The sequence below is a fragment of the Euprymna scolopes genome, chromosome 5 (assembly GCF_053919585.1).
Source record: "Euprymna scolopes isolate OS-2025 chromosome 5, ASM5391958v1, whole genome shotgun sequence".
Taxonomy (NCBI): Eukaryota; Metazoa; Mollusca; class Cephalopoda; order Sepiida; family Sepiolidae; genus Euprymna; species Euprymna scolopes.
Window position 1 is genome coordinate 146038841 of NC_136486.1, and position 24025 is coordinate 146062865.

Below are 24025 nucleotides of genomic sequence, written 5' to 3' on the forward strand. Positions count from 1 at the left end.
GGATGATCATAAACCCCTCCTCCCACACTTTTGAATGGTCTTGTGCCTAATTTGTTCTGATAAATATAACATTTTTTGAAATGAATACATTTTTTAAAGTGTAGTATCTGTTCTTTTCAAGGATAGTACAATAATATTATAGGTTCTCCATTCGATAGAATACACAGTAGCGAAATGCAACTGTGAAATTTTCATGGGTCCCAATAGTGATACGACTAATACACATTCTTAGCCTTTTAGCAAAGATCAAAGTGTAATATCTGTTCTTCGACTACAATTCATCTGTTCTGTCCTCGGTCAGTGAAAGAGAAATCCTTCTAGACTGAGATAATTTTTATGCTTTACCCCAATCTAGAGTGTTCCTATTTTGGGGAGGAGCTGAATTCTCCTCATATCAAAGCCTTATGTCTAACTAAGTATACACGGACATAAAAAAAAAAATATGTCAGTTCAAATAAAACACTTGAGACATAATAGACAATTATGACAAGAAAGGAGTGGACATAAAACAACCATAAATTTCCTGATTATTTTTTGCCTGTACTTAAACATAAGAACCTCAAGTGGATGATAAAAGTTAGCATGTCAGTCAGTCAGTCAATTTTTTTTTTTTTTTTTTTACTTGAAGATGGACCCAGCGTTGCTTGTAATGTTAAATTCCTTTAAAAAAAAAAAAAATGAAGTAAAAAAAAAAAAAGATGGAAAGAAACTGAGAAATATGCATGCAAGTATTATGTTTTTTTCTAAACAGCTCACTTCTTGTAAGTAAAAAAATAAAATACTCAAAATAAAATAGAAACCAAAATCCTAAGGCAGTGAGTTAAGTACGATAACCTTTGGACCAGCTTGCCACAATCTTTAAAAAGTGTTTTCAAACCTCATGAAACAGTTGACAAACAGATAAATATCCGATGAACCCCGCCCCCCCCCCCCAAGTACCAATTTTTCAATTTGACCCCTTAGCAGGCTTGTTTTCTGGATGAAACCCGATTAAAAAGTTTTCCACATATCTGAATATCTTATATACAAAATTTCAAGTCTGTAGATCAAAAATTCGTTGAGTATATAGGTTGAGAAGTATCCTCACATACAAACATATTTTCACTTTTATAGATATATAGATTTGTTCCATAAAGAAAATGCATAATGCCATTTCAATATCGATATTTTGTTTTTTTTAATTAAAAAATATTTGTCAGTCTGACACTGGCTTTGTTGCTCTTCAGCCAGCTGAGGTAGGGTTCTATCCTAAAAGGTCAACTATCTTAGGTTTTATTTTCTTTCCAATGCAGAACTCTCTATGATTAAAAATTAGTACAAACCTGATGTTGTTCTGATTATCTGTAATACTGTAATTACAAACATTATCATATAAATATATATTACCCTCTTATTTTTTACTTTCATTAATAATTGAACACTCTGCTTCACTTCTCTCACACAAACTTTATGGATATAAAGAGGTTTCTTACTTGGGTAAGAATACGACAACCCCATTAGCTCTCAGTTGGATCACAATTGCATCAGCCACAAGACACTCACTGTCAGCAGATCGATCTCGGAAGAAGAAAGCCTGAAACATTTCTTGGGAAGCACGTTGAGCATTTTGGGCAGCCTGAAAATTTTTAGGGGGGAAAATTGTTAATATGAGAAAAACTGAAATTTTTTTAAAATAATAAAAAAATTAAACAAAAAAGAACATAACAATCAAAAGAATTTCAATAAAAAAAAGGAAAATAATGAAAAATATTTCAACAAAAATAAAGTAAAATAACAATTTAAAAATTTCAACAAAAATAACAATCAAAAATATTCCAAACAAAAAGAAAAATAATAAAAAATTTTCAACAAAAATAAAGGAAAATAACAATTTAAAAATGTCAAAAAAATAAAAATCAAAAATATTCCAAACAAAAAGGAAAATAATAAAAAATTTTCAACAAAAATTAAGGAAAATAAGAATTTAAAAATTTCAACCAAAAAGGAAAATAACAATCAGAAATATTTCAACAAAAATAAAGAAAATAACAATTAAAAATAATTAAGAAATAAAATTACATAAGTTATAAATGAAGCAGACAAAAAGATGAATAAAGTATTAAGCAACTTACTCTATGTTTTTCGTTCATATGATCACAAAGATCTTGAAGTTCCAAGTTGTTCAATAATGTCTGACCATCATCCTTGACGAAAATTGCAGCAAGCAATTGCCGATGAACCTTTCCAGGAGAGAACATTGGAATAATAAGAATCATTAATTGCAAAATAATCATAGAACTGATATATGATATATATAGATATGAGTGTATGCAAATGTGTGATACCATTGATATCCCCTGTCCAAAGTGTTAGGAAGTAATTCTATAACAAAAAAAGGAAATAAGTTTATCAGCAGAACAAAGGAAGTAAGGTTAGTAGAAAAACAATGGGGAACAAGTGGTTCACCAAGGTGCACAAAGGTCATCTGAAATAGGATTGTTAATCAAGGAGTGACGAACAAAGAACCGGACAATAGAGGTCAATATATTTAGAGTTAGTTTACCAAGAGCTTTAGAGTGAGAGTGAGTTTTGTGACAGTTTTATGATAGTCTTAAGTTACAATACTTAGAGACAGTTTACGGCAGTCTTTAGTTGAGGACAGTTTCCAGTTTGAAACAGCCGAACTCAGATTCTGGCACAGAACAGAGATGAGCCAGTATCAATTGATGAACACATCGTTTCTCATGATGGTGTCACACATGCACCCAAAGCCGAACTGATATCTAGAAAATGTGTCAGAGGTTGTGTTTTCTATATAGGGTGGAACGATAAAATTGTCGCCCTAGAAAAGACAACATGATTCCATTTCCATTTGATGAAAATCATTTTTTCTTTATGTTACAGAACATCTACTAGGTGGCCAATTGTGTACAAATCCCAAGAGCAATAGGAGTCTCCTATCATGTCTGAAAGTGACACAATGTTAAACGAGCAAGATCGGAGATGCACCACTGTACAATTCATGCTCTCTACCAACCCAAGTTATGACAACAGGACCATTGCCAGCACCCTCAAAATACATTGTTTGATTGCTACAAATAACAGGGATGTGCCCAGGGTGATGAAAATAAAGTTTCCAGCCATGGTTATGGTCTTTAGTGAGGTTTCAAGTGAGGGCCACATCATGCCACCTCAAATCTTCAAAATCAGCTTGAAAGTCAACGTCAAAGTCTACCTGGATGTGCTGAAGAGTGTGGTGATTTCCTGGTGCAATCAGGTGGCCACTGGCAGACCCTGGGTGTGGCAGCCGGACTTGGCACTGGCCCACGAGTCCAAAGACATCCAGGCTTGGCTTCAGAAGGAGCGCTATGACATTGTATCCTCCTCTTACTGCCCCTCCTCCTCCCCCAACCTGAACTCACTGGATTACTTTGTTTGGTCATACATTGAGAACATTACCAACATGACCTCCCACAACACTAAAGCCAGCCTGATCGCCACCATCTGGCATTCATTGAGCTTCCGCTGGCGCTTGTGGAAAAGGCATGCCTCCAGTTCCAGATGTGTATCGAGGCGGTGATTGAGGTTACATTGAATAGATGTCAGTTCTACTACATAATCAAGTTACCTGAATTGATTTTTTTGATATGTTTTAAAATAAAGCTGTAACATTGTTTTCTTTAGGGTGACACTTTTATCGTTCCACGCTGAATTTTCTCTTGCATTGTTTATTTTTTATACTTCTGAAGCCGTGCTCAGTGGCAATTTGCTTTATTTGGGGTGAATATGAGTTAACAAGTCTAACGTAAATAAGTTCTTGATGAGCCGTTCCATATAAGTTATCAAATTTAACAAATTTTCATTACTAATGATTATTATATTGTCCAATTTCTACTGTACACTCTTTAACCCTTATCCTTGAGTGGCCTCTTGGCCTTGATAATGAGTTGATGCCTATAAAAAAAAAAAGAAAAAAAGTCCAATGTGAACAAGTTCTAATTGAATCGTCCCCCTAAGTAATCCAAATTACAAAATTCCCACTGTTTACTAGGCTAAAATCACAATGACTAATGTATACCTATTAACCCTTATCCTCGAGTGGCCTCTGGGCCTTGATAAGTGGTGACACCCTTGTAAAAAAAAAAAAAAAAGAAACAAGAAAAAAAGATTAAACATACTAATTGGTCATTTCTGTTTCGATACTTTATGAAGTTAGTATCCTCAATGATGCTCGGTTAAACAGAGCTAAGATGGAAAAAATAACAAAATACCAAGGTCTTATGTATGACATGAAAAGAAACTGGAATCTTAGGAAGATTTCTATCATTCCAATCATTATCAGAGCAACTGGAATTTCAAAAACTACCAGGCAAATATATCCAGTTAACCAAGTGCAAGAGAGATTCAAACAATTGCACTTAAAGAGACTGTCAGAATCTTAAAAAGATCTCTCCGTTGGAATATTTGAGTAAGCGAGTGAATGTCTGGCATCCAGTAGGATGCTCCATCCTCAGCTTGAACAAACTGATAAGAAAATTTTTTTTTTTAAAAGTGAAAACTGAACATACGTTGAAGATAAATATTCTATTCATTGTTCATTCTTGCCTTGCTAAATAATGGGGATTTTATAGTATAGGCAACTGTTATAGGGACTCACCCATATACTAAATATGGACTCTTCCTAACTGTAGAAACAGACCAAGAGGTACGCATCTCAAGGTGGTCTGTTAACTTTGTATTATACCATCTTGGTGGAATATGCTACGACTGTTGCTCTTTGGATATTCTGTTTTGTTTCAATATATTTAATCTTTCTAACTCATATCTATGTCCGCGTTTTTCTGTAGTTATCCTTTCGGAGCCACAACAACATAACAAAAAAGTAGTCAAAAAACAAATATATAACAAATAAATGTTACCAAAGGCAAGAAATGTTACTCTTCTACCTACCTGGATAGGTTTTTTGTGTTTCAACTTGTTTTAAAATGTTTATGGCTGACATGAGATGGTCATCTGGAGAGTCTTGATATTCACTTAAAAATCAAAAATTAAACAAAATACTGGGTTTCTACCAATATATTGTCGATTATCAAGACTACCTAGATAACCATCTCATTTTTTGTCTTGTTCAAACTAAAGACCCGCCACTATTTCTGTTCTGAAATAAACAGATGCTTTAAAATAAGTTAAAACAAAAACAACTTATCCAAGTATGTAGAGGAGTAACTTAAGTGCCTTTGATTAGTGATGGGAAGATTCCAATATTTTTCCAGATTCTGATACAATTACCGATTCCTTGCTAAATTCCCGATTCCGATACAATTACTGATTCTGATTAAATCTCTGAATATTTACTATAAAGTTGTTATTTTTTCCGATTACAGTAAAAACACATGTTAAGTGTGCAGATATTTTCTCAAACGTGAGAATATACTTGTGGGGGTGATCTGTAGATCTTAGGTTGACTGTTAGTTTAAAATCAATAAATATTTCATATTATATAATTACTACCAGCTGCAGAAGATTTTGTTCTAAACAAAATCAAATAAAAAAAGAGATAATAAAAGGAATCGTTTTAGCATTGGAAAATAAATACAAATTTTTCCGATTCCGATTCCCCAAAAAAGTATTGATTTTTTGGATTCCCGATTCCGATTAATTGTCCCAACACTACCTTTCATAACATTTATTTTTTATATATTTGTTTTTTGAACACTTTTTTATTTTGTTGTCTGTATTGCAAAATGAAAAAAAAAAAAAAAAAAAAAAACTTGCGGCATTAACCCTAGGCAGGTTTAATCGGTTTCCTCCAAAGGACAAAATTTCATGGGAGTTTTATGAAATTCACAAACGGTTCCCAGTCACATGTATATCCTTGTTAGAGAAGATGACAACGTTAGGGCTTTTCGTTTCTTGTAGGGTGATGTCGACATCCTCCTACATACACCGCCTATATTTTCAAACTGATCATTTGGTACTGACCAGCTCAACGTTGTTTAACTTCAGCAATCTAACAAGAACCAGCGTGGCAATGTAATTATGCCATATATATATGTATATCTGATTCTGCATTTTGCTAATTCCTGCCCTCTGATCAGAAGGAAAGTATTTCTTTCGAAACTCTGCAGATTAAGGGCAATCCACTTAATTTGTGTCTCCTTTTGGAAAATTAAATATGTTTTTAACTCTTCTTAAAGTGTTTTTAACATGTTTTATTAATTATTTGTTCTTATATATATATACTACAAATAAAATTCCATATCAATATTTAGATACAATAAATAAACTAAAATAAAACAAGAAACAGTATAAACTGGCAAGAATAATTCTAACTGAAAAAATAAAATTTCTCAAATCAATTCTACAATTCTTGCCATCGGATAAATTAAAAAGAACAACAGAAAACTAACTCACAAGAATATCAGCATATCTGCGAATGGGTGAAGTGAAATGCGTGTAAACATCAAGCGCTAATCCATAATGGAAAAAATTATCCCGACTGATCGACCCTGTTGAGAAGTAAGCTGCCTGTGACATCGCCTGCACCGCCATCATTCGAAGAAGCTGGAAGAAAATGCAGAATGAAAAATGACAAGATTTCAATTCAAGAATTGAATAAAAAGAAAAACCAAAAAAATTCTTTTGTTTACATCCATTTTGTATATTGGCATGCGTTGGGTAGCTTAAAGAAATTGCCTTCTCAACTAACCTATTCTTGGACAGGTTTTTATTTATCTCTATTTTTCTTAAGTTCATTTGGTGGTTGTCCAGAATTCCCTCACATTAAAAAAACAAAAATACAGAAAAAATGTTTGATATCTAGACCTGTCATGGATCGAAAAGATCATATTCCAAAAATCACATAAATTAATAAAGTATTTTTTTACATAGAAAATTATATTTTTAGCGATTAATGGTAAATCATAGTCATTACAAGACTGAGTTTGATCTCTATTTCTGAAGAGGCTGTTAAGGAGAGTAACCCTTTATTTATTCAAGATGGTGGAGAAAGGTACTTCATCCTCACTCTTTTATAAAATTTGATTTTCTTAGTTAAAAGAAAAATTACTCAATCAATTTATGTGATTTTTGGAATATAGCATTTTCGTTCCATGACAGGTAAGTACATCATAAAGATTTTTTTGTATTTTAATACAGAGGGAATTCTGGACAACCACCATCCATTCTCATCACTTCCTCCTATATTTTTATTGGCCTTCTCCTGTAAACTAAACCTGCTACCTCAACTGTTCTACATCTACTAACCCAAGAACTTTCATTAACATTCCCAGTTCATCAGTTATCATGTCACATTGAGAAATCCACGCCTTAATATACTCAACTCACAATTCTCACTTATTTCTGGGCCAAATTTTTTAAATATGTACAGTGCCACCAAAAGGAAAAGTCCGCATTTGTCAATTTCTCAAAAACTGCAAATTTAAGCTAAATTGAATGTAACTGTTTAAAGAACCTATACCTCATTTGATTTGCCTTTTATTCCTCCATAATTTTACCTGTTCATATTTGAATTTTAATTGAAGTATTCACATTAATTTAAAAAATTAACTTCAAATCAAGTAGGCAAAAAGAAACTCTGCAGCAACAAATGAGCTTAAAACCAACTTAAAATATCCACCTTTTATCATCTCTAATGGTAACTGTTGTTGTTTTAAAGTTATACAACGTAACATTTAGTCCATATACCTCGAGTCTCTCTTAGTGATCGTCAGGAGCTCATTAATTTCCACCTTTCTAGTTCATACAATTAAAAAATCGGCCACAGATTGAAATGTGATGAGAAAATGATATGCATGACTGTGCAAAAGCATCAAAACACTGGCAGTGTTCATGATGCCCCTAAATCTGGTCATCCAAGAGTTACTTCTTAGAGGGAAGACAATGCTATCAAGATCTGCAGCCTCAGAAGCAGATTTGAAACGGCTCCCCAAATCCAACAACAGTGTAATCTTTCTAAAAAGTGCTCTCTTTCTACAATCAAGAAAAGAATGAAGGAATTTAATTTGCCAGGCTGTGTTCCAAGACACAAGCCAATAATTTCTGTAAAGAATAGAAAGCATTGTCTGCAATGAAAATCATGATTGTTCATATTGGTCGAAAGTGATTTTTTAGCGAGGAAAGAAAGTTCAATAGGCTAGGCAGTGATGGTAGGCAGTATGTCCGTCAAAGTTACAATGCTGCAAGGTGGTAGAGGTTGAGTTTTGGTGTAGAGCGTTATTAGTGCCAATGATCCAGAGGCTATAAGTCGCTTGCAAAGTCAAATTAATTCGACCAACTACAATAATATGTTGACTGAGCATTTTCTACCTTACTTTGGTCGGAATTTGGATGATAATCGCATCTTCATGCAGGATAATGCTCCCATACACACAGCTGGCAACATCAAGAGGTTTCTTGAAGAGCATGACATTCCATGTTTAGATTAGCCTGCAGAATCTCCAGACCGCAATCCTATCGAAAACGTATAGCATTTACATCAAGTAACAGCTACGCAATGATAAAATTTTAAATCTGAAAGAACTTTGGACACAAATTAAAGAGAAGTGGGATGCCTTTCACCAGAGTATTGCTGCAGACTAATTCAAGAGAATGGTCCAAAATTTGCAGTTTGTCAAATTGCAGAAATGCTATGCTACTAAATATTAACTAATTAATGTTCTAAAGTTGCATTTAAATAACAATTTTCCATTGAGCAGAGTTTCTTTTTGCCTTCTTGATTTGAAATTAATTTTTTAAATTAACGTTAACACTAAGATACTTCAATTAAAAGTCAAATATGAACAGGTAAAATTATAGAGGAATAAAAGGCAAATCAAATGAGGTATAGGTTCTTTAAACAGTTATATTCAATTTAGCTTAAATTTGTGGTTTTTGGAAAAATGACAAATACAGATTTTCTTTTTGGCGGCACTGTATATGGTTTGAAAGAAAAGGGAATAATCTTTCTGAATATCTAATCTGTGTGTGCGTTTATGCATTAAATTATTTTTTTATTGAGTTAAAACAGTATTTACTTCAAATAGAAAATGCAAAACAATTTTATCTGTTAGTTTGTTTTTCAAAATTACAGCAACCAATCTTCACCTATATTAAGAAAGTAAATACGATTTTTTTCCTATTTAAATTCAGTCTCTATAGGATTATGAACTAAATATAAGTGCTATGTATAAGTTCAATGTGGTCAGGCTTCATGCCAATAAAGGATACTGGTTTTGGCTTGGTATTTGTGATGACAGAAATTTCTGGGAATCTACTTTTAACATTATGTGGTCTGTGTTCATACCAAATTGTTTTAGGTTGAGCATGAAATTTCTTAAGTTAATCTCCTTTTTTGGGCAATGCCTGGACATGGGTCAGCTAGTTAACAACATTCTTGAAATTCTATAACCAATCAGAAGAAACTTTAAACTACAATCAGAAATTTATACTTTTCTTCTCTGACCAGTTGGAGCAGAAATACAACCAAGTAAATTTGACACAAATTCTTTAAAAAATGATATCAATAAAAAAAAAAAAAAAAATTAAAAAGAAAATAGTCTCAGAATTATTTTTATACTAGCAGGATCTGTTAACCGGCGTTGCCCGGTGGAAGCATGCCCTCCCTCCTCCTCGTAAAAGAGTTAAGTACAGTTGTTGTTGTTGTTGTTGTTGTCCAACCTCCTCATGTTAAGAACGGCTATCGGAATAGACACCCCATTTTGTGAGGGGGTGGTGTCAAAATATTTGATCCAAATTTAACCTTGATAATCGTTGTCAGGATACCTACCCGCAAAAACTATAAACCAACAAAATAATTGGAGGGTAGCAGTGTCGGTTGGATAGAATTAGATTTGTTCCTCGCATATGTGTACAAAGACATTAAAAAATGAAAATATCAAAAAAAGTTTAAATTGTATGTATCCGTTATAGAACAAAGTTCTCTGGAAAAAAATTTCACTTAATTTCATCAAGTAGTTTTTTTTTACAGCGGAAAAACATGTTTTTATGAGAGCACGTTGAAGGCGGCCATTTTGGATTTATAAAAAAAATATGTTTGAATTTTAGAAATAACAAAGGGAGATAAGTCCAGTTAAAGCACTGACACCTCTTCCCATCTTTAATACTAGCTAAATCGAACATTTTGCTTGGTATCATAACAAATTGTTTTTTCGCTGTAAAAAAAAAACTACTTGATGAAATTAAGTGAAATTTTTTTTCAGAGAACTTCGTTCCATGACGGATACATACAATTTAAACGTTTTTCGATATTTTCATTTTTTAATGTCTTGACCAAACTGTACAAGTACCGAGAAGTAAACAAGAAAGTATAATTTGTCTAAAATCAAACGGCTATTGGAATAGACACTCCATTTTGTGAGGGGAAGGGATTTTACTCCTTAAATCACATATAATTAGATGCTAAATAAAGGCAATTGACTTTTTTTTTATTTCAATTTTAAACATTTTCCCAGTACTTTGTAAATACAGCATTTTTATGAGATTAGTAATTCTTGTTTTGTTTTTCAGGGGTTTTTTTTTCACCAATTTGTTATTATAACTTAAGATATTATTACAGCTCTTCACCCTATACTAATTCATCCAAAAAGGAAAATGCTTTTCTCCATTTTTAGGCGATGACATGTAAATAGCCTGAAAAACTTGGTAGTAAAAATGAAATAAAACGACATGTCATTGTTAAAAGTCATAAGTTATATGCCTCCTTCCTACTGCTAACCCTAAGTCCCTTGGTAATATGAAAATTAAAGCAATTATGTATCATTTTATGATTTTGCCCATTAGACTTAGGATCAATGATAAAACAATTTAGCATTCCAAAAGCAAAGTTCATTTGCTAGAAATGCCCGTCTGTGGAACACAATAGCACAAAGCTGCTTCCAAGATGACTACAACATGGTAGTTTTCAAGGCCAATGTAAACAAGTTATTGCCAAACCGTTCTTTTGAATAATCAAATCCTACCCAATTTTCACTATTACCTATTATCACTAACATGTCTAATCCTTATCCTTAAGTGACCTCTGAACATCGATAAGCAGTCATCCCTAGTATAGAAAAAAAACTCTACTCTTAATTTTTAAATATTTGTATTTTTTTTTCAGTTTGTTCACACAATCACATGAAATGACATGGCCGGGAGGAGGTGGGGAGCAACTTTTAAATGTAGATATAATTTCACAAAAAAAATATCATTACTGCAAACATTAATCAATGAGAAACAAATTACCTTGTTTTATAGTAATTTTTTATCAGTTCAAAATCATTAAAACCATTTCCTCTCCAACAATTTAAAAAAAAACAAAAAAAACATGGCTGTCTGTTTACGGTTTCAAATTGGCAATTTAATTTTATAATAAAAAAGTCATGTTGAGAGGAGACTAAGTTTTTTTATTAGTTTTTTTTTTTAAATTGTAAAAAAATGTGCAAGTGAATTGACATTTGTTCCTTTATGATTTATATAAAAAAATTATTCAGAAAAAAATTGTTGTGTTTTGAATTTTCACTGAAAAACATCTAAATTTTTTAAATCAATTCTTTTTATCTTTAAAAGGTCAAAAAAGAATTTGCTAAAAAATTGTTTAAAATTCGTCATTATTTGTTTTATTTTTTTTTTTTTATTTATGTGTTTTAAAAATGTTCAACTACCGTGGAATTTTCTATGTGTTCCGCGAGTATATTATAATATATCACAATATATTATTATTATTATATTTTAATTTAATAGTATTTACATTTTAACATGCTGAAATAAATAAATGGTAAGATGAACAACATCTTGGAACTGAGAATATAGACATCTTGATATTTATTTGTATATGTTCAGTTGTTATATAGAGCTTCATAAATAAAAGCATTGCTATAAATAAAAGGCAAAATATAATTGAATAAAGATATTTATATATATATATATATATATATATATATAAAAACAAAAGTAACATTAAGAAACTAGTCACACATAGAATATTCAACTTCATTCAACTGATTCAATATAATGCAATAAGAAAATCACTAGACACTGAAACTTTTTAAAAGAAAATTTTTAAAAACTGTAACATTAACAAAAAAAAATAAATTAACTTACTCTGTTCATGAAAATGTCATTGGCATCAACACATCTGTCAAGAGAATCAGCTAAAGCCTTGCTGGAACTTGTATCTATAGTGAAGCCTTGCGAACTGGCACAAGCCACCAAATTATCAAAGAACTCCTGTCTTGGTAATGGATGATGACGCAGCTGAAACACAAACGTAATTTGGACATTGCAAGATTTCATAATATATATAAAATACAAATATTTATTTAAAAAACTACATATACATATTCCAAAGACGAACCAGCGGTTTCATTGTATTGAACCAGCCATTTTTCAAAACTAAATACAGTTCAAAATGATCCAAGATGGTAAAACTAAAATATATTATAAATATTAAATAATTAATATTTATAAAGTAATCTCAACCATATGTAAAAGCTCAATAAAACCAAATAGGAGATAGAGCTTATAATTTTTTTTCTCTCTCTTCTTCTTCACTTATTTTTCTTAATTATGCCTTGCCTCGGCAGCCGAATCTAACATACCTTATTTTTCTTTTAATAATATTATTGGAATTCTTTTCCCTTTTCCTTGTACCTATTTGTGAATTATTCCACGGATTTCAGCCTTTTGGATTATTTTGGACCATCTTCCAATTACGCGATTCCCTTGGATTTTACTTGTGTGAATGGAAATTTAACTAACTTCCTTGGATTTGCATTTTTGGATTTTACCGTCATTGGATACTTTACCTTTCACCAGACTATCCATTCACGTGAAATCACATTTTTCTTCATCCTATTCCTTCTGCTTCATTTTTTGTTATCAAGTAAGATCTTTGACTTACTTGTAGTTTCATCAAATACTTTTGAAAGCAAAATCCGATCCCACATTTTGCTAAATCCTACCCTCTGATGAGAAGGAAAGTATTTCTTCGAAACTCCACAGATTAAGGACTATCCACTTATTTAGTGTTTCCTTTTCAAATTAAATATGTTTTTAACTCTTTTTCAAAGTGTTTTTTAACATGTTTTATTAACTATTTGCTCTTATATATGAAAGCAAAGATAACAGTATTTATATATAGAAAATTTAATCCCAACCGAATTAAAAAAGCTCAATACGCAATAGAGAGTAGAGCTTATAATAAAAAACAAACCACGTATAATATTTCAGCTTGCATGAAACTCCTCTCAAGTTGATCCAAGATGCAAACTAGTTCTTTAGAGAGAATGTATTTCTGGACTTATTCTCGAATACATTCTCTAAAGAACTATTTTGCATTTTGGATCAACTTGAGAGGAGTTTCATGCAAGCTGAAATATTATACGCGGTTTGTTTTTTATATATAGTTTTTTTTACATATCCAACATTTTTCACTTTTTTATTTGGCAATTTATAACTACAATAAATTGCAGTTTCACTTAATGCCTTATCTAGCAAATTCTAGCATTGCTGCAAATATAATTTGCTGATTTCTTTATGTCCTCTGATGAGAAGAATAACAAGAATAGCATTCTTTGAAACTCCGCGGAATAAGGACTTTGTAAATTGTTTTTGGAGTATTCAGGCGAACAATAAATTTTGATTGTAAAGTTCAACTTACAGTTTTAATTTTCTTTCTCTTATATACATATATATATTGAGCTGATGCAGTGATTGCAGGTGATTAAATGATTTACTGACTAGATGGTTTTCTAACGAATGATAAAAAATATTTTTTTGTATAGTTTTAAAGGTTAAAAACTTCAAAGACTATATATATATATAAATCTAGGCTTCAGATATTCAAAAGTAGGAACTAATGAACTCAACGTGGTTGTTAGATATTGCCCGATAAAAAGAGCAAAATATGTTTTTATTATTTATTCGAAGGTAAACAGTTACATTTTGTTGCTATAAACAGCCATCTGTTGTAGTCAATATATAGCATTGAATGGTTCAGAGTCACCTAACGAAGTCTCATTGACTGAAACAGATGGTTGTTTGTAGCGACCGAATGTAACTGTTTACCTTCGAATAAAATAAAATATATATATATATATATATATATACATATATATATATACATATATATATATATACATATATATATATATATATATACACACACACACTTTATAACAAATATATAATCTTTATAGACATTTTTTAGTGAAAATCAGATTTCTATAATTACAAATACCTCAAATATTCTAGAATTTTTCTTCATCTCTCCTGAACATAACACTAGTTTAATATTCATTTTACTAATATTTATTAGAATCAGACTTGATAACTATGGATGGCTAAAATGACATATAATCTTTCTCTCTTTTAGATACTAGTCTAGTCTAATAATACTAAACTGCTAACTGTGACAATAAGGGAACAGTGTATAAAATTTAGATTGAAATTAATGACACTAAAAATATGTATGCAAATGCATTTGAAAAACGAGGCAAGAGGATAAGAAGTAGCCAGCAGAAGAAAGAACAAAGAGAAAAACAGTACTAAGAAGAGTTATATTTTCATTAACGAAAAATCACACAGTTATGTTGTTGTTAAGGTGAGATCACACATTTTACGTTTTCATAAACAGGAAATCGCACATGTTCATTCTCGCTGGTGAGCAATCAAGAAACCAGATAAATCAAATAGTTTTTTTATACAATATAATGGTGGCTTTATTAAGATTCAGAATACTCTCAGGTGTGAATAATTTTCTAGCACAGTAGAGAGAGCCCACATTCTTTGCAGCAGCCTTGGCAATGTCTTCAATATATTTGTTGCTATTCATGTTGCCTCTGAATGTTAAACCAAGGAGTTTGAACAATGAGCTCTCAGGTAGGGTGTTACTAGCCATGGCAATCGTATTCGTGTACCATGATGTTTACTAACTCACCAAAACCAGAAGTTCTATTTCTGAGAGGCCAGTGTCCTTCTCTAGAAGAGTCTTCATTGTAATACGAAGCCTACCAGCCGTTGCTTGACTTCTGAGGTTCACTGGATCATTTTTCCAACAGGTTCATTGTGTTGAGATATATGTACACCAATGGCATTCACTCCAGGCAAGTTATACCAGCTTTCTCCAAAGGAGCAAGTGTCAAGGGAATATTAAATTCACACGTGGTTCCCAGTTGCATGTATATCCTGGTCAGAGGAGGTGACAACGTCTTTTTACATACAGCGCCTGATATTCCCAAATGGTCACCCATCTGATACTGACTAGGCTCAACATTACTTAACTTTGATGATCTAACCGGTGTGTCAATATGATTATACTATATGCATATTAGCATCAAAGACTAAAGGTCTTTCCTCCTTCATCTCTGTGAAGTCTTCATTGTAATATGAAGCCTACTAGCCAGTCGCTTGACTTCTGTGGTTTACATAAGCACTTTTCCAACAGGTTTGTTGTGTTGAGAGATATGGCCAGTCTCAGGTAAAAGTTGATCTTGAATAATTGCAGATAGGGAATCATACAACATTTTATTTGTTATATGGTCTTACCACGATATGTTGTAGATGAGCCTAACCCTAATTGTAACTGCTGTCATTTATGAGAAGGTGCTACTCGGAGCATTTTTTTGACTCTTAACAGAATCAATTTAATAGTCTGTTTGTGAATGATCTCTTTTTGTCCCTGCAGCCTCTTTCACACTTCTGTCATATGAAGATGTTGCTAGCCTGTATCATTATATTCATGGTAGGTGCTCGATTGAACTCCAATCCCTTATCTTTCCCTGCAAAACATTCACAAGAACTTGCCTGGCTACCACAACAGCAAAGAACTTTCCTTTCTATCTATCTATCTCTCTGTGCCAAGAATCAGACAGAGCTTCTACAAACAGTCTCTCTTCTAGAACATCCCAATTATAAAACACAGTACCACAAGACTGCTTCTCAAATGACTACTGCATGGTCATCTTCAAGTCTAATGTAAAAAAAATACTTGTTGATCTGTCCTCTTGCAAAATCAAGTCCTCTTAAGAAATCTTCTGCTCACTCCACCCAGTTTCCAACCTCCCTCATGACAGCAACTAACGTCAAATCAGCAACATTTCTAACTTTTATCCTTGAGTAGCCTCCTGGACTTGAAAAGTGGTGAATAAATCACAGATAGCATCTTGCCGTATGATCCATCAAAGTTCTTCCTTTTGACTCACTGGTTTAGTTGTCTCCATCAATTCACTATTTTGATATCTCATTGCAATACAGCTTCCGATTCCAGTAGATTATTTCCCAGCACTGCAGGCTTGGGGAACTCTCTTCTTGCTGACTGTTTTCCTCCTACATAAAGCCTTGATCTTTTCAAGACTAGTCAATAAGCATCTCCTGCATTTGTGATAATCATCTTTCATTCTTGCTAGATCCTTACAACAAATGGCTTCATGTCTTGTCTGGAGCAATTTTCATTAAAAAGGAAAATCAAGTACAAAGAAAAGCCATTTTTCTTCTTTGGCAAGTGACAATTGTATAAGTGTCGTACAATTCTGCTTTATTTAATGCTTAGTAGTGCGCGTGTTTTTTTTACCCATTTTCACCTCTAAAACGAGGCATATTGCCATTGGACATAAAGGACTACTATCTGGAATCGTGTCTAACTGTGGGAAGTTGAGCAACAAGATGCCTGTTCACATTACATTTACACTTCCGCATTTTAGTACAGTCAGGGAAGCAGGAAATGGGAGGGAATTCCAAAGTTTATCAGTTCATGAGAAGAAACTATGAAGGTTTTTCTAAAAGTAAAGCCTCCTCTCTTTTTTTAACTCAAAAAGTTGAAGAACCACAAAGACAGAAGCTGTATCAGTGAAACGAGCAATCTTTTGTGCACCAAAATTTATTTTTCTACATAGTCACCACAATTCTCAATGCATTTTTACTAGCAATGAATGATGGCTGTACACAGGCGTTTAGAGTGCGCTTTATCATATGAAGGTTGTTCTAAAAGTAAACCCTCCTATTTCTTTTAACTCAACAAGTTGAAGAGCTATGAAGATGGGAGTGGTACTATTAAAACAAGCAATCTTTTGTGCTCCAGAATTAATTTTCCTACATAGTCACCACCATTCTCAATGGGCTATTGCCAGGAATTCAATGATGGATCACTGCTTCTGATGCACAGCCATGACAAGGGTTGCTTTCTTAGAGTCTCACACCATCAATATCTGTAAAAGAAAGATGAAACTTTTAGGTCATAAATGCATAAGTTTAGTCATCAATTTGCAATCCTCTCTGATCCAATCAAATGGAACAAAAAATAGCAGGCATTATTTTTAGAACATCCCTCGTATTAGAATAAAAGACTTTCTGGCATCTAGAGATCTCTACAGTGAAGACGTAGAATTCTGTTGCTTTTTGTGTTAGTCGTTGTATGACCATTTCTCATTTCCTAAAGATGTTTGGTGTTGATAGCAAAGCTACCACAGTTCAGCTCATTGACAACAGTCTCCATCAAATGTTACTTTCGGTTAGTTTTAGTGCAATACATTCTTCACTCACAAAATTCTGGACACCTTTTCTTGCCGTTTCTGAATTTTTGAGATGAGGATTGGTTATTCATATTATTTAGATTCAACTGATTACTGTTCTCATCTTGGGAATGTTTCTGTTGAACTCAGGAATTTGATAAGATACACCTGAAGAAGGTTGGAGGTTACGTCGACCGAAATGTAGTGAAAATCACACATAAGATGAGAACAGTAGTCCAATAAATACAAATAATACAAATAACATTTTCTTGCTTTATTCCAATTTTCATGGTTCGTTTCCTGTATTATTCAATTGATATTTTCTTTAACGACTTAAAATTTATCGCATATCTGAATCATCACCTATCTTGTTATTCTTGCTGACTATAAACAAAGAAAAGATTTTTGAAAAAAATGTCTCACCAGTGAATGGTTAGGAAATGATGAAGAAATTTTCTTTGCAACCCAATGATTTGCCAAAATCATGCATTCAGCCACCGTGTCATGAATTTCCAGATGCTAAAAATACAAGATTGAAAAATTCTATTACAATTTAAATCAATTTCTATAAAATTGGAAGGATTTCAAACAAGATTCTGTTTTTTTTTATTTTTGCTCATAGAGTAATATATATATATATATATATATATATATATATATATACTTTCAATTTGTCTTTACATAAGCAGTAATTTGTTGCTACACAGTCATGAGCCTGTTTTGGTTTTCTAGTATTTAGTAACTAGAGACCTCATCAGCCAACAACACTTATATTCAAAAGCGGAATTCTTAATGAAAAATGAAAATCAACTTTTATTGAGCACTCTTGTATTAACCTCATTATATTTCAGTGGTTACCTTACCTTTGAAAAATAGCAACCACACAATTATATATATATTTGAAAAAATTTACTTAATCAGATTAGCAACAGCATAAAACATTTTAAGATAGAATCCCTGATTGTTTGTTGTTTTTTTTTAATTGAGTATAAGCAAGCAATGAATTAACCTTGTGTCAACTCAGTTGGTAACTGCCTTCAAATGAAAGTAAAAGTCCAGAGGACGCTTTGTCACTCACATTTTTGTCGCCAGCCACTCTGAAATCAACAAACCCATCTCCTAACTGTGCTGATCTCAACTTTGTAAACGTTCAACATGCGCTGGTGAATATTGATCAGTTCAATTATTTTGCATTGAGAAATTCAATAACACATCTCTTCTTCAGATGCACGCCCACGACAAGAGTTGCTTTCTTAGACTCTCACTTGGGTTGCTTCTGATAAATCTAGCCTCTGTCACAGTTGCCTTTACATTTCAATAGTAAAAAAAAAGAAAATGATCTTTACTCATTTATTTCTTTCATCATATCAGGGAAGGTTTCTCTGCTGCCTACAATAAATTTGCACTTACTTGACTAACGATAATATCATCAATATTTTTATCCTGGTTTATAAGAGCTCTGATTTCCATGCCATCAAGTTCCAAAGCGCCACGTTCCTTTCTGTTGGCCTTCAAAGTACGGGATATCTGCATTAGAGTACATATTGCTTCACGGAGTTCTTCTACCCTGAAATAAAACAAATTAATTATCAATTACAGTCCTTGAAAGTATATTTGGGCATTCACTCTTTTCCTATTATCAAAATTATCCAAATAAAAGTAACATGCACTAGAAGAGTACTGTTGGGATATGAGATTAAATTATACATTTGATCAAATACTCATATGCAGCACTTTCCACCATGTATATATAGACATAGCCATTTTGATTCTTAATGGCTTTCGATTCAAAGGTTGGTCAATATTTATAAAACTATTAAATTTATCACTAAACTTTTGATTGTTGTAAAACAAAGTGTAATGCCACATGCTACCCTGCTTGACAGCTCATCGATCTGAACATCATGTTAACAAATGTGTTATCTAGCTGGGCATTTCAAACTGCTTATTTAATGGACTATTGTCCTCAGAACACTTAATGTCTGTTTATGTATTTACAAGGGTAGGTGGCCCTGATCGCATAGGGTAGAATTTGCTGCAAATTTTTTGGCAAAGAGCTTGGTTTTGTTTGATGTTGATGAGATTACCTTAGGTCTATTGATGATGGTTGGGATAGAGGACTCGCTTCAGTTGAGGATACTGTTTGTTATTTGCCAAAACTCGAGAACCAAGTCATTGCTCAGCTACTTTGGACTTGATGAACTGAGCATACAACTTTCTCACATTCTTTATTACTCTTTTACAGTGGTTACTGGCGGTTCTTAAAAATGGCTTTAGTCTTAGTACATCTATTTCACTGAACGCAGTGGAAATAGTGATTTTTGTGTGCAATAGCAGTGGCACATTCTGGAGTTTTTGCTGATATTTCTTGAAGGGTATAAAACGATCTATACCGACAAGTAATCATTAAATTTCCTTTTCTTTTGTTATATTTCCTTTTTCTTCTCTCCGACTTCCTAGCACTTGATGGAGTCAACATCAATAGTATCACATAATAAGAATAATATATATATCAAAAATTTGGAAATAACTATGTAACAGTTTGAATATTGAAGTTAATTTTTGCTCTGATCCCTATAAAACTCAATCTGAACTATATCATATAATTGTTTTTTTTATTATTATCCCGCATGCACGTATACAAAATACTAACTTTTCGTGTGTAATTTTGCTATCTTCTAGTTCTGTTAGTTCAGGAATTTCCGCAATTATTTCTTCTTCAGGTTTCCCATCTGCTATGGCTTGTGCCATCTGGATTAAGAAAGAAAAACAGTATATTTGTTATAAATGATTAAAAAACAAACACAATCATCTATAATATAAATCTCACCTGTCTGTTTAAATGTATATATGTATGTATGTATGTATGTATGTATGTGTCAGGTGATGTCATATGCTACTGGTACCATGTAACCCAGTACTACCTGCCTCATGGTCGGGTCACCGGCGACTAAACTGGTTCCCCCACCAGACTTGTTTGGTGAGGAGGGTGGCTAGTCTCCCTGAAGGATTAAAAACAAGACCTTCCAAAGGGCGAATGAACTCTTTTTCTGGGTCAACGTCCAACTAGCACAGTGTATATTTGTGTGTGTGTGTGTGTGTATATGTGTATTGGGGTGGAGAGGGCTCCCGTAAGCCGTGGTGAAGGCAACCTTTCTAGGAGAAGCAAATCTCTGATTTAAAAAACCATAAAGCGGAAGACCATTATCCGCATTAAGCTGGTCTGCAGTTTAATTTGTTGCTGGCTATCTTTCTCTTGCTTGTTGCTGGATCTCAACATTTTGAACCGAGAGAGAGACTTAGCTGTTGTACAAAGCTAAGACTCTGTAACATCATCTTTGTATAGATACTCCCTCAGGCATTTGGGCTCATGGATTTTAAATGTCTGAGGGAGTGGCACTCGTCTGACAAGACGTTGCAATCATCATCATCATGTATGTGTAAAACTTTTGACAGAGGCAACGGATTTTCACAAGATCTGTATCGTTTTGAAGCTCCACCCTTCAGACAACAAATATTGAAAAATTGGCTAAAACATTAATTCTTTCACCCTCAACTGGGCACTTTTCTACAGGGGGGGGGGGTCGCTTTTTTTTTTTGCCAATATTTTCAAAAGTTATCCCCTCTTTTTGATTGACTAGCCTTTGCCATTTCCGGTTTGGCAATGGACGCAACAGCAAAGATGTCATGTTTTTTTGTTTTTTTTCACATTCTGTTCCTCCTTTGCGATACAGGTCCGAGCCTGTCTGCCTACTACCACTTTTTTTTTTTTCTTTTTGCTCAACACACACCTTCAAACACCCGGGCACCCAGGCTAGTTTTTTAGAAAAGGAAAAAGAAAAAAGTTTATTTATAGATCTTTGTTCATCTTTAAATTCTGTAAACATTTTTACTGGTTTGAAAGTCAGCCAATTTTATAGAAATATGTTTAGATTTGGATGGAATAATGTGGCAATTTGTGTGCATCAAATAATGTGCCTGCACACTAGCAGTATAATGGCTTCGAATAATGGAGGAGGTTGGATTTCAGATGGATAGACAGTGATGTTGTGACAGTCCTATCAAATTTTACTTCTTCATGTATGTATGTTGACTGGATTTCCATTATTGCCCTGTAGTTTGAATTATCCAATTGGAAAATGGAATGAAACGGATTTTTCAGAGAAAGATAAATTTTTACAAACAGAAATTCAACCACAAAAAGCAACGGATCACAAAATAACTCCATTCTGTAATCTTAACATTATAACTGAAGGTTGAGGAGACATCTACATCAGCCCTTTAGATTTTGCTTATAGAAAACATTTTCAGAAGTTATCTATTATTTAAAGGGTAAATGTCTGCTTTTATATGCAGTTAAACTTGAAAACTGCAGAAAAAACACTCACATAGTTGTGTGTTTTTTTTTTCGTTTTTTTTTTTTTTTTTTAAATCAGCATAATCCCAGATGTATAATATCTAAAACTTTTTTAAAAAAAGATATTCATTATTTCAAACTCAAAAGGTCATTTATATCATTTAATGTTATCAAAACATGCACAATGTTATTATGTAAAGGGAAGCAACTGTTTTATTTTTTCAAAGAGTTATTGTAATATCGCAGTTATGCTCGAACTGTTTTCGTTACAGTTCAAGCCTCTCCCAGATCCCCGCATCATCTGGTACCGTTGAAAAGGAAAAGCAGAAAGAAAGAAAGAAAAAAATCTTAATCTGCTTTTTTTTTTTCTTTTAGCAAAAGGCATTTATTACCATTACTTTCCAAACAATGCTTGTTGTTTTTTCTTAATGTTCATTTCATCTGCCATGAGATTAACAAAACCCTGCCGTCCTGACACCAGCTTAATAAGTTTCTCCCTACCACCACGGAGCCACACATCCATTTCACTCGATGGCATTTCTCTTTCTCTCTCTGACCACACGCCAGCCGTTGCCAACCATTTCTCGTCTTCGACTTTACATGTCTATCTTATTTTCTGTCCTTCTTTTTCTTTTCACACAAGCACAATTGCTAATTTGCATAGTACTAAAACAGTTGCTGCTGCTACTGCCGCTAATACCTTCGCTAGCCATCTATTCTTTGGCTGCTGCTGTAGATATTTTCACATGCGCTCATACATGTTCTGTTTCATGATTTCCCTTATGTCGACTAGAGTTATGTTTGTATATATCCAGAGAGAGGAATGGGCTGGACTAAGAAGAAAGAGTGGTAGGAAGATAGAGAGAGGGATAAAAGTTATGTTACACTTTTGATCCAGGCAATGTTAGGTAGGCCCTGCTAGATATTAAATAAAGTGACCATTACTTCCTGCAAACTAGCATTTCAGTTTACTTTGTTTTTATAGTGTATTAACTCAATTTCAGATTATTTAATGCCAAATTCAGAGTGATTTTGTTAAAAAGTGTTTATGTTTTAAGTTCTTAATATCTTCAAATATTCATTGTGTTTGTTTTAAGTAGTTATTCATAAAGTGAATTGATACGCATCACATCAGATACATTTTTATGTCCTACCTAAGAGAGATCCAATTGAATTCATTAACATTGGCAAGTTCACTCTAGATCAGTGTAAACCTAAGAGTAATGACAACTATTGGATGATTCTACATCATCCTTATAGGTGGAGTGGACATCAACCACGAGATAATCAAGTTCAATAGTAAATAAGTTTTGAGTCACTCCCAAAAATCATTATGTCATAATAAAGCATATAAACTGGAGTCCATCATTAAAGCTAGAGCAACAATTTCCAGACAATATATCACAAGGTAAAATGAATGAGAATCTTTAGCCTACTTTTATATGGTCAGCAGTGATCTGGGAGCCTTCTTAATTTTAGTTGTGGGATGTTTGTTTTATACAAATATTTTGGTTCTTATCCAGGATTGCCCCTATATTAAAACACAAAAATAAAGGAAAATCTCTATGATGTAAGTACCCATGACAAAACAAAAATATCATGTTCCAAAAATCATATGAATTAGTTTTATTTTTAAATAAGAGAATCAAATTTTATGAGTAACAGAAGAGCGGCTGCCTTGTCTCCCATTTTTTTGAAAACAATGTAAAAAAAAAAAAAAAAACGAAAGAAAGGTAACTCAATAATTCAAACTTGTGAGATTTATATTTTAATGCCGACAAATTCCCATTAATCGCTTAAAAATGATTTTCTTTATAAAAATAAAACTACTTGATCAATTTACATAATTTTTGAAATGTGATATTTTCAATGTAGTACAAAAAATTTTTCTTTATTTTTTAATTCAGAGGGAATTTTAGACAAGAACCAAGATTTTTAAAGACAAGCTTTAACAAATAATTGCCTGTTATATATAATTTTATTGGAATCCTTTGAGATAAGTAATTTATATATTTATTTATTTATCCCTATCTTCATAGTTGTTGTTTCACCATGTTTCGGCCAACTATTCCTTTCGCCATCTTCAGATGGTTAATCGCAAAGGGATAGGAATGCTAAGCCTCTTACCTATATCCCCATTAATTACTGCCTTCCATAGTTGTTGTCTCACCACATTTTGGTC

The 24025-nt window shown here is 32.8% G+C and overlaps 1 protein-coding gene across 1 annotated transcript in view; it reads right to left on the reverse strand.

Moving 5' to 3' along the window:
- The window catches only part of LOC145277002 (DIS3-like exonuclease 1), a 94125-nt gene that overhangs the window by 20209 nt on the left and 49891 nt on the right, over positions 1-24025 (reverse strand). Inside the window, exons 15-21 of the mRNA XM_080128593.1 lie at positions 20140-20237; positions 18897-19053; positions 17910-18005; positions 12082-12234; positions 6394-6543; positions 2112-2219; positions 1473-1615 (exon numbers count right to left, since the gene is read on the reverse strand). Of these exons, the coding sequence (XP_079984719.1) occupies positions 1473-1615; positions 2112-2219; positions 6394-6543; positions 12082-12234; positions 17910-18005; positions 18897-19053; positions 20140-20237 (905 nt within the window). The remainder of the gene's footprint in view (positions 1-1472; positions 1616-2111; positions 2220-6393; positions 6544-12081; positions 12235-17909; positions 18006-18896; positions 19054-20139; positions 20238-24025) is intronic.